This window comes from Nomascus leucogenys, chromosome 3, assembly GCF_006542625.1.
Source record: "Nomascus leucogenys isolate Asia chromosome 3, Asia_NLE_v1, whole genome shotgun sequence".
NCBI classification, from domain to species: domain Eukaryota; kingdom Metazoa; phylum Chordata; class Mammalia; order Primates; family Hylobatidae; genus Nomascus; species Nomascus leucogenys.
This window is the reverse complement of record NC_044383.1, coordinates 11,076,290-11,088,683: the sequence shown is the minus strand read 5'-3', so window position 1 is coordinate 11,088,683 and position 12,394 is coordinate 11,076,290. Positions and strand designations below refer to the sequence as shown.

Below are 12,394 nucleotides of genomic sequence, written 5' to 3'. Positions count from 1 at the left end.
AAAGATCATTTAAAAATTTTAAAAATAAGTATAAAAGACTTAATTGCACAGCCGAAAAATTGGTGAAAATATTTGCAACATGTATTAGAGACAAAACTTATAAGGAATCTTAAAAACTGAGGGGATTTTTCCTCACCTACTTTGCTCTCTTTTCCTTCCATCAATCTGAAACGATTCAGACTCCAATTTATTAGATGAGGCAAAGAACATGGGCATCCAAGAGGAACCAGTGTAGCTTTGTGTGGGTGTCAGAGCCCATGCAGGACAAGGAGGCTGTCCTCTTGGGGGGTTAGCCCCAGGTGGAGTAGGGAGAGAAGGGCATCCACATGGGGAAAGGGTGGTCGCAGAGATGGGAGAATGGTCACATACACACTGATTGATAAAATCAAGAACTATATTAAGGATAATAGAAGCCAAATCTTGTCAGAGAAACAATACTTTTTGGTGAATGGATGTATATCTGTATGTATGATGAGGAATGAAATATTTGCATAGTTTCAAAGTACCTGTCAACTAAAATAGGTATTAAGTATTGTACAAGGGGGAAAAGAGTAACATTACAGTGAGGAAACCTGGCAGATACCACTTTACTCAGGTTGGTCAGATGATTAAAGGGAATGTCATTGGTAATGAGGTAAATTGAAATCACCTGACAGGATAGTGGAAGAAGAAGACAGCATCACTTCTGTGAAACCCCTGCCCAAGGTATGTAATCAGAATCCCATCATGAGGCACACCCAAATGAGGGACATTCTACAAAATAACTACCTTGCAATCTTCATAGAGTGAAGATTATGAAAGCCAAGGAATAATGAGGAACTGTTCCAGACTGAGGGAAAGAAAATATTTGACAAGCAGATGGTGTTCGTGCTTCTGAACTGAATCCTTTTGCTCTAATAAAAGACATTTTGGGCACAGTTTTCTGATTCTGATGATTGTATTGTGATTATGTAAGCGAATGTCTTTGTAGGAAAAGTATTCAGGGGTAGTGTGGGACAGGTCAGCAACTCACTCTGAAATGGTTCAGGAAAATCAGTTCTTTGTGCTGTATTTTCAATCCTTGTATAAATTCGTGTTTGTTTCAAAGATTAAAAAAGAGAGAAAATGGAGGGAAAAATATCTGGTAGGCAAATGAACAAAAGACATGACTGGGCAATTCATTTAAAAATTAAAATACATCTTAAAATATTTAAAAAAATTCAGCCTCACTGATAATTAGAGAAATGCAAATTAAAACTGCAATGAAATATTCTCATCTATCATGAGAAGGTTGTGGCTGAGTTAAGGGATTGGCAAATGCAGCCGGGCGCGGTGGCTCATGCCTGTAATCCTAGCACTTTGGGAGGCCGAGGCGGGTGGATCACCTGAGGTCAGGAGTTCGAGACCAGCCTGACCAACATGGAGAAACCCCATCTCTACTAAAAATACAAAAAAAAAAAAAATTAGCCGGGCGTGGAGGCGCATGCCTGTAATCCCAGTTACTTGGGAGGCTGAGGCAGGAGAATCGCTTGAACCCAGGAGGCGGAGGTTGTGGTGAGCCGAGATCGCGCCATTGCACTCCAGCCTGTGCGATAAGAGTGAAAACTCTGACTCAAAAAAAAAAAAAAAAAAAAAAAGAGATTGGCAAATCCCCACCCACCCTGCCCAAAAGCAACTGTAAATGCCATTCTGTAAACAAAAGGAATCAGGAACCCTTGGTGATGTGACTGATTTCAGAGCTGGGGCAGATAAAGTACAAGCTGAGTTCAGAAAGTGAAGTTGTGCCAGAGAATAAGGAAGTGGCTCAGAGAATGAATGGAACATGTCAAAAGGACACAGAAATTACCTTGAAGGAGCTGACCAAAATGCAGACAATTTAAACAACAAAATAAGTAATGATAGTAATGGAATATAACCCATAGAATAAAATGAGTCATGAATAAATAAATGGAGAAGGAAAAATATTTCCTTAGAGTAAAATTCTATTTAATATATGTAGATGGATTGATGGGGTTAGAAAAATCACCATTTGGCAGCCACTAGTAATGGTTTCAGGCAGGAGTTTTCAGAGTTTGATAAAACTAGTTGCAAAATTATGATGGGAAACCTGGTATTACTATAGGTTCCAGGTATCTCCCCACAAGACACTTAACAATGACAAAGGGAAAAAGTAATTTTACAGTTACTGGCAAACATGACCTTAAGCAACAGATCAGGGTTAACACACCAGTGACAGGACAAGCCACCATCAGGTGTGTACCTCCTAATAGTGGTCCACTGAGAAGAACAGTGTCATGTCTGTGGCTTCCTGTCAAAAATGTATAACCTGAATCTCAGCACGAATAACAGACAAACACAGACTGGGGGGTGTTCTACAAAAATAACTGGCCTGTACTTTTTTAAACTCTGAAAAATGAATGAAGAACTATTCCACAGTTAAAGGCGACATGACAGCTACATACATGGTATGATCCTGGATTTAACTCTGGATCAGAAAATGGTTTTTGTGCTGTAAAGAATACAGGTAGGGCAGTTAATGAAATCTGAAGATGGTCTGTAGGTTATAGTATTGCATCAGTGTTGAGTTTCCAGTTTTCATAATTGCACTGTGGTTATGCAAGAGCACATCCATGTTTTAGGAAATACACACTGAAGTATTTAGTAAAGGTACATCATATTTACAACTTAACCTTCAAGCATTTCAGGAATCTATATATATACATGTACTCTCTCACACACATATATAAATAAACATAGATAATGATAAAGCAAATGTAAAATATCAACAGTTTAGAAAACAAGGTGTAGGTTATGCAGAAATTCTTTGTACTATTTTTCTCAGTCTCTTATTAAGTGTGAAATTATTTCAAAATTAAACTATTTTGTAAAACTTTTTTAAAAAGATTTATGATTTTTTTTTTTTTTTTTTTTTTTAAAAAGCACTCCCAGCTGGGCACGGTGGCTCACGCCTGTAATCCTAGCATTTTGGGAGGCCAAGGTGGGTGGATCGCCAGAGGTCAGGCGTTCGAGACCAGCCTAGCCAACATGGTAAAACCCTGTCTCTACTAAAAATACAAAAATTAGCTGGGCGTGGTGGCAGGCACCTGTAATTTCAGCTACTCGGGAAGCTGAGGCAGGAGAATCCCCTTGATCCCAGGAGGTGGAGGTTGCAGTGAGCCAAGATCGCACCATTGCACTCTAGCCTGGGCAACAAGAGTGAAACTCCATCTCAAAAAAAAAAAAAAAAAAGCACTCTCTCATGGTTTAGTTTTATTTTTGGTGCTACATAAAGTAATGTTATGTCTTAATCTCACGCTGTCATATTCAATGAAATATGTATATTGTATTTTATGGAATGTATATTAGAAATATGCTATTAGGAACCAGTTTTATATTTGTATATTATATCTACTTTGTAACCTTGGGTGAGATACTTAACATATCTAATCTGCAGTTTCAGCACATGAATAGTAGTACATGTGTTGTAGGGTTGGGGAAAGTGTGAGATAAAACATTTAAAACCTAGCAGATGTCTCAGCACTTAGTAAACATTCAATTTTGTATTTATATAAAAGTGATATTTGTAAAATCACAAATTTAAGTCAAAGAAGCAGGATGTGCACTTGCTCTGCTGCCTTGTATATCAAAGTGACATTCCAGAAAAGGAGGTGCTGCGCATACTGGTACGTGGGTCCATTGGGGAAAGTCTGATGGCTAATAGCTTTTAATTAGCTACACTGCCCTTAAGGCCAGAAATAATGTGAATAAGGGCCGTATGCAGTTTTTCTTGTTTCAAACAACAGTGTATATAAGGTTATAGTGTTTGAGCTGTTCAGATGCTGGATGGTTTAAGAAGGTAGATTTATTTCTGAGATGTGCTTCGGAAAAGAAGTGTGATTTTCACATGGGTCTCCAAATAACACAGCTAACCTTTGAAAGGATTTTAAGAATAAACACTATGTATCTGTTTTTTTTTTTTTTGGCCAGGAAAAGGAACCTCTTCGCGTAATACCACTTAAAGAGGTTCATAAAGTCCAGGAATGTAAGCAAAGGTAAGGAACCGCTCTGACTTGATGCCTGGCACAAGTTATAAACACAGAATAGTGCCTTAGTTTGAGTAATGTACTTACAGATTACATTTTTCCATATTAATTGTAGTGATTTTTAACTCTTTATAGTTGAGATACACTAGAATTTTCAAAACCCTCAGATTAAAGTATTGAACTACTTTGTTCATTTGAAAACTAAAAATTAGGAAAGAATCCTTTATTTGTTTCTTTGAAAACTAAAAATACAGAAACAGCTTATTAATGGAAAGGAATAAATTTAATGTGAACAACTTATGGTTAGGCCATCAGATTTGACAAATTGATGTATTGATTTTAGTGTTTAAAAGATGCAGTAGAATAGAGCTTTACAAGAAAATGTGTTCGCTGTGACAGTGTTTCACCCAACTGATTACTAAAAACTCTGAACTTTTAAAGTTGCTTTATGAACTTTTTCTAAAAGTAAAACCACATGAAATATGTAAAATCTTACATGAAAATAAATGGGAAAAGATAATTTGGGTTTGTTAAATCAGTGCTTTAACTCATTTATTTATTGACACATACTGGGTACTGGGTAAACAAATGAAAGAGAAACTATCAAACAACTGCTATTTAAGTATAATTGGATTTTTTTTTTCATATAGCGACATAATGATGAGGGACAACCTCTTTGAAATTGTAACAACGTCTCGAACTTTCTATGTGCAGGTAAGATACTTATTTGGCAATTAATAGATCCTCCTAACAAGAAATGAATAATTTTAGAGGTGAAATAAACATAAATAAGCTTGTTGCACTTGAGGTTAAAAAAATGACAACTGTAATTCACCAGCTTAATAAAAGGGTGCTATATATAGAGTTATTGGTGGGGTTATATGTTCAGGAAGTGGGAGTATTTGTTATGAATTAGTGAACTAGAGCTAAGTATTTAGAGAAAGGGAAATGCTTTTAATTTAGATGTTAAGTGTGTACTTTCAAGTTGGATTATTTTTGCACATATTTTAGAATTTTGATTTTTCTATTATATCATTTTTTTGGTAACCTTATTAAAAAAACCCATAGTAAAAGTAGACAGTAGATCTATATAGTTTCACTAATAGTAGGCAGCCTGTATTTAAGTTCAAATTGTACTTTTTGCATACCTCATTGAATTATTTAAATGGAAAATTTTAAGAAAAGATTTGGGCCAGCTGTGGTGGCTCACACCTGTAATCCCAGCACTTTGGGAGGCCAAGGCAGGCACATCACTTGAGTCCAGGAGTTCGAGACCAGCCTGGGCAACATGGCAAAGCCCCATCTCTACTAAAAATACAAACATTAGCCAGCCGTGGTGGTGCAGGCGTGTAATCCTAGCAACTTGGGAGGCTGAGGCACGAGAATCGCTTGAACCCAGGAGGTGGAGGTTGCAATGAGCTGAGATCGTGTTACTGCACTCCAGCCTGGGTGACAGAGACCCTGTCTCAAAAACAAAAAAAATCAAAAAAAGGATGATTTGTTTTTGTTTTATTGAAGTTAAATATGCCTATTCCAGAAAACTTGGAAAATATAGAAAGATTTCAGAAAAATGTGGTTTATAAAACATTCAGTCCCACATTGAGGCAACCATTCTTATGATTTTGCTCCCTTTCTTAAGGTATATATTTTTATAATAGGTGGGGTCATACTAAATATAGTATTATATCCTATTTGTTTCATATATTGTTATTTTTTTCCCATGTCATTAAAAATTATCTGAAAACCTTTTAGAACTGCGCCATACTCCATTGATGTTCCACCAGTAAATTGTTTCTGTATTACTCTGTTGCTGAACGTTCATATGCATAGTTTTTGTACATTTACTGCAATAAATGATGTGATGAAAAACATCTTTGTGTGTTACTTTGCCTGATTTCTTTAGGGTAAGTTTCTAGATCGAGATTAACTATCAGAGCATGACCCTTTCTATTTTGTCAAATTGATTTCTAGAATTGTATTTCCATTAGTAATCAATGAAGTATACTCTACCTTTGGCTACTTTTAGTTTTTTTTTTTTTTTTAAGTCTTTGTTAATATTACTTATTCAAAAATATCCTGCATTTTAAATTTTTTCATATTTCTAGATTCTAGAAGTGTAAGGGATTCTAGAATCTAGAAACAAGAGGCAGTATCTCTGCACCCCGCTCGGGGCCTTATTTAATTGGATTAATTTCATAGTAAGGTTTAAAATTCACATTGAAAGCCAGACCTATCTGTCAATACTTGTTGTAGGATTTAGGGTACTACTAGAAATTATTTCCAGAAAAATATGTAAAAGAATGTCAGAATTTTAAAAAATTATACAACTACATAAATATTCTTGTAGCAGATTCAGACAGTGTAGCAGTAGGTAGAGTGAAATAAGAAGAGTTTTTCTTTGACTTCCTCCTCTCCTTGTTTTCTCTCTGGAGGTATTCATTACTGACGCCTGTTGATGGGTCTGATCTTGACATTGAAGTGCTCAATTTATGTCTCTGTGTAGTTAAGACCTAGCAAAACCTGGCTTTAAAAAAATGATTTCTAAATTTTTTGGAAACAGTTGCCTTAGAGTGATTTTGTTGATGACAGTATTTAAGTTATCAAAATAAATACATTGGCTTTATAGAAGTAGGTCATTTTGAGAAAAAATTGTTTGAATGAGTTCTTTTTTCTTTTAGGCTGATAGCCCTGAAGAGATGCACAGTTGGATTAAAGCAGTCTCTGGCGCCATTGTAGCACAGCGGGGTCCCGGCAGATCTGCATCTTCTGTAGGTTTCCTGCTCTCTGGGGTGATACTCCCTTGGGTCTCCCCCATCCTGTCAAATTGTTTTGCTTCCTCTCTCCCAATCCATCCGGTTTCTTTCTTTATTGAGATTTATTTGCATGTTGACTTTTATACCAATTGGACTTGCAAAAAGTAATGCATTTCTAATTTAATGCTTCCTTGTAGTATTATGTATACATAACTTTCTGTGCATTGTATTATGTTAAATGCACAAGTAGGGCAACTAGAGAATAAACATTTCCTTGCTTTGTTTTAGGAGTTCTTACTTGTCAGTAGCTCTAGATTTGGCATAATTTGACAGATTCTTAGTATGGTGTGTGATCAGGATCATGTAAGACTTTTAGTTGTAGCGTTACACAATTTTGTGAACGTCTCAATTTCCTCTTTACTTCCTCTGATTTCAGTTCAGGTTTTTTTGTTTTGTTTTGTTTTTTACCTTTGGCTTAACCATGCCATAAGATCACTGAGCAGCTGGGGCCTGAAATGCAGTTCAGTGCTCCCAGTGTTTCCATTTCATGTTTTAATTCTCATTTTAAAACCTGCTTTAATAACCTGCTTCTGAAAACTACCATAATTATCTTTGTGGTAGTATGATAAAATTGAAATACAACTAAACATTCTGCTCAGAAATATTTTTTTAAAAGATTATTCTTGTGTTCAAGTACATAAGAATTAGATTTGCCTTTGGAATACTTTGGCCACTGATCTCAGGTCTGAAAATTTAAAGTATCTTAAAACGTAACACTGCCATCTGCAGAAAGTAGTCTCATATGTAGCATGATAGCCTTTATTATCTAGATTACTATGATATATATGCTAGATACTTACACTTCTAATATTTTTTTCTGATAGTATTATATTGCCTTTTATTAGTTTTCTGGTAGTGATAACTACAGATAAATAGAAATCAGTGTTTCTGATTTCTTAGTTGTTAAGTCATTCTCTCTTTATATCCTTTTTGAAATATCTAAGAAGTCACTTTCATAGATGTTCATTTTGTAACTGCGTGTATTTTATGTGACTTTTTCAGCAGTCAAGTATGAGACTCTCTGCAAAAACAATGTCTGTTGGGAAGAGGAAAAGTTGGAGAAGGATGTTTGTGTTTTGTGCTTTGTGGTGGGGGCAAATTGGACTATCTAGCTATGACTGTCAGCACAACTTTCTCTTTTCCTCCCTCTACCCAGTATAGGTTAACTCTAATCTTAGCTTTGCACTGTGTTCCAGATGCGGCAGGCCAGAAGGCTGTCGAACCCTTGTATACAGAGGTATACATCAAGAGCTGGTGAATGCAGCACGTATGTGGGCTCTCACGCAAACGTGCCTTCTTAGTGGAGGGCCCAGACTTACTACTTACAACTGATCATAGAAAGTTGAGTTAACCAAACTGCCTTTTGCAGTTATCATAACTGATTTTGTCAATACTAACGCAAACTGTTTCACTGTAGTCATCAGATTGGATATGTGTATTTAAAAATAAAAAATAAAACATACAACTTTACTAACAGAAAGAGACATTAACATATAAAAATTAATATACTCAACTGCTGCAAGAGTTTCAATTTCTATATTTTATGTATTTAAAAATTTTTAAGATACAATACTTATGAAATGCACCATTGTTCTAATAATATATGCAAACTAATGCATGCATATGCATTGCATAAACTGTATATTACTATAGTTTGCATGGCATTTAAAAATCTCTGAAATTTAGCCATCTAATAGGACTCTGTAGTGTTTTGGTAATTTGTAGCACTTTGATTTCAAAGCCACTGGTATCATAAATGAATATAATAGTATATAGCAATGTATTTAGAATGGTCATATTTAAGGATATCTTCAGATTTGATCTAGTTAGAAGCATATTGAAATTAACATTCGCAACTGATAATTATTTCACCACAGTTTAAAATGTGATAAATGTGTACCCTTTACCTTTAAAATATTAAGCCATATGAATATATGACCTATTCAGAACTAAAATTAAGTAAAAAGTGAAAAGACTGTTCTATTATTGGTTGCAGTGAAATTCAGGGAAGTAAAAACTAAGTCTTATCAGCAAAATAATGTTTGAAAGATGCTGATTTGTGCTTATTAAAGAAATATGGCCTTTCGTTGTTATAGTCTATATTTTCATTTTTTTCATTGTAAAACATGTGGGATAATTCCTAATGTTGACTGGGAATATACTCTTAAATAAAATGATACAGCTGGGAGGTTCTCTTTTAAACACAGTTCAGTTGCAGCTGGAACACTGTATTTCAGTTTAGGTTGGCTGAATCTTCAAAGTGTCATAGGCTGCCAAATTCGGCTTTGGTGACGGAACTGGTTTCCTAGTGGAAATGGTTTTTGGCTCTCATTGCTTTAAACTCACCTCTAAAAACGCGTTGCTTTGGGAAAGAACTTGCACATTTATGCTGCATGGCTTCTGCTGCTGCCTTTGTGTGTGTGTGTGTGTGTGTGTGTGTGTGTGTGTGTGTGTGTGTGTTTGTTTTTCAGAGAATCAAGTCTCACACTGAGTTACTAACCTGGTCATGAGTGACTGACCGTGTCTGACTGCCACTCCTTTTTGCAGGAGCATCCCCCCGGTCCTTCAGAATCCAAACATGCTTTCCGTCCTACCAACGCAGCCGCCGCCACCTCACATTCCACAGCCTCTCGCAGCAACTCTTTGGTCTCAACCTTTACCATGGAGAAGCGAGGATTTTACGAATCTCTTGCCAAGGTCAAGCCAGGGAACTTCAAGGTCCAGACTGTCTCTCCAAGAGAACCAGCTTCCAAAGTGACTGAACAAGCTCTGTTAAGACCTCAAAGTAAAAATGGCCCTCAGGAAAAAGATTGTGACCTAGTAGACTTGGATGATGCGAGCCTTCCGGTCAGTGACGTGTGAGGCAGAAGCGCGTAAACCCTGCCTGCCTCTGCCATCCTCAGTTTCCTTTCACGAGGCTTCTAGCCAAAGATGATAAAGGGGGAAATGGTTTTTAGTGCGTATATTATACTGCCTCTTAGGTGTACTCTTTATAAGCTGGTAAACCAAGAATCTAAGGAGTGGCCAAACTAAATATAATTTCTTTAAAAAAGAAAGAAAAAGGAAAAACCCAAAATATCTCAGTATCATCTGTCTGAAGCATTGTGTGTTCTCATTTGGGTGGTAACAATGTATGTGTAATATTTTTTTCTTAGTGATTTTGACAGTTTAAATGTTTAACAATTTAAAACATTAAAAATGCTTATTAATAACTTTGGTCATTTAAAAAATGCTATAATGGCTTCCTATGAAAGGTTCAATATTTACACATTCTTATTGGTCGATATTACCACATGAAATACTGCCAGACCAAGATACCTAAACTCATGATGTCTGTGGTGCTGTAAAATTTATACTAAAATGTGGACTATTTTGAAATTATAACCATTTTTGATGCCCTGAATCTTGAGGTGACTTATTTTGCATAGAGGATATTAATAGACCAACAGTAAGGGTTGTGGGTTATACCGGCATAGAGAAAAGAAGAAAACTAGAATTCAAACAACTGTGTCTTAGACATTTGTTTGAAAAAGCTTCATCAGGCCTTGGAGCAGTCACTGCTTTATTCCACAAAAATTATTTGGTAGGAAATTTTGGGGAGATCTGATTTTCTTATCCAAGTTTTGTAAATAGTTGTTATTTCTATATTTGGATTGGTGAAAGACCTCAAATTTATATGTAAAGACATAACTGCCCTTAGTCATGAAATTGTTGTGACCTCTACTTTTTGTCACTAATAGCCTATATTCAAGTGCCTGTGTTTTTTCATCTTGTTTAGGAATGTTTTGAGATTAATGTGCTTAAAAGTCCTACGTGACTGATTTTAAACATTGAGATAAAATTAATTTTCAGTAGAATAGTTGAATGTGTTAAATAAGATAGCATTTTATGTTAGAGATGCCAGAATGCTGGTATTCTACTACCTGTGCAATATATATGTTTTAAAAAACAAATTTGAGAATACATTTAATCATAGGGATATAGATATAAGCACCTCTCTAAAGAATTTTTAGTTTCCAATGTTGAATTATAGACCAGTTTGAGTAAGTACCGCTTTTTTTTTTTGGAGACGGACTCTTGCTCTGTTGCTCAGACTGGAGTGCAGTGGCGTGATCTCAGCTCACTACAACCTCCACCTCCTGGGTTCAAACAGTTCTCCTGCCTCAGCTTCCCGAGTAGCTAGGATTACAGGTGCATGTGCCACCACACCTGGCTAATTTTTGTATTTTAGTAGAGATGGGGTTTCACCATGTTGGCCAGGCTGGTCTTGAACTCCTGACTTCAGGTGATCCACCCATCTCAGCCTCCCAGAATGCTGGGATTACAGGCGTGAGGCACCATGCCTGGCCCATAAGTACCGTTTTTGAGGTTCAGTCTTAAACATTTGCTTTAAGAAAACAGTCTTGAATTTCACATGCTGCTATTTTTATATTTTGCCATTTTACAGTACTGTTTTGTTTTGAATTCATGCATATCATTGAAAATTTCTCGTTTTCATTTTCTTAGATGACTTCTTGTCTGAGACAGAGAAAAATTTCCTGCTACAGCATTGGGGTCCAGAGGTTAAGATGTATTAGAATTATACAGTATCGGTTTAAAAATCTGTATGCATAAAGAATGCACCACTCAACTTTTTTATTCATAAGCTAATATTTTTTTAAAGTTATACTAAGATTTCTTCTCTTTTGCAGCTACATTTGAAAGTGATAGAATAAAGAGATTTTAATGAGTTATCACTTTTTCTGCTGATATATTCATTTTAATGGCTTTTTTGAAAGTTTTTTTTTCGTGAACACACCCGAGAAATCTTAAATAGACACTTGGCAATATTTAAGAACCTAATGCTGTTTAATTTTGGTACAGCTTCCACATTGCATGTTCACTTTAGTATTTGCAATTTGATGTATTTCATGGTGGCAAAATATTAGCTCTGTTTTGGGACATTTTAAAATAGAACTGTCCTTGTTCAATAGCATAGGAAAACGTTCTTGTGATTGTCAGGGTCTCCTAATATTTATCTCAATTCTTTTATAAGTCTATGGAAATTATTTAATTATTTTAAAACGTACACACTTTTCTTGTAAATATGTCACATCTGAGTTCAAAAAAATTACTTTGAATACCTTAATATTTGCTGCATTTTTTTTCTGTATATATAACATGCCTTCTTTCAGAATGGGAATATATGTGTGCCTCCCAACATTTACTGTTAAAGTCTGTTATCTTTATATGTCAAACTGGTTGAACACTGTAATGACTTGAGAATAAACTGCACAGAGTTTATTCTGACTTATTTCTCATTTTGTTTGGTTCAGCCCTTGTGTGAAGAAGTAAATACAATGATTAGGGATGTGTTTGGTTAATTGACTTCAATTTACATATTTAAGGACAGTCGTTATTTGGTCATCTTTGCAAGAATAAGAAACTTCAGGTCTGTGAATTCTTAATGCATCCCTTCATGTGAAATTATAGAAGGAAAAATGATTTTTTTTTTGGTAGGGGAAAGAACTTGCTTATTTTTCTTAATTAAAAAACGTTCTCAAAAGCAGAATTATCATA

General features: G+C 35.5%; 1 protein-coding gene across 4 annotated transcripts in view; it reads left to right on the top strand.

Moving 5' to 3' along the window:
- The window catches only part of PLEKHA1 (pleckstrin homology domain containing A1), a 57,641-nt gene extending 45,517 nt beyond the window's left edge, over positions 1-12,124 (top strand). The window contains exons 9-13 of one of the 4 annotated variants that reach the window (XM_030806075.1): positions 3,967-4,031; positions 4,673-4,736; positions 6,701-6,790; positions 8,032-8,176; positions 9,383-12,124. In XM_030806075.1, coding sequence (XP_030661935.1) covers positions 3,967-4,031; positions 4,673-4,736; positions 6,701-6,790; positions 8,032-8,136 — 324 coding nt within the window. In that variant the 3' untranslated portion in view covers positions 8,137-8,176; positions 9,383-12,124. The remainder of the gene's footprint in view (positions 1-3,966; positions 4,032-4,672; positions 4,737-6,700; positions 6,791-8,031; positions 8,177-9,382) is intronic. The other 3 variants (XM_030806061.1, XM_030806067.1, XM_003255044.3) reach the window with 3 other exon arrangements.
- Positions 12,125-12,394: the final 270 nt, after the last annotated feature.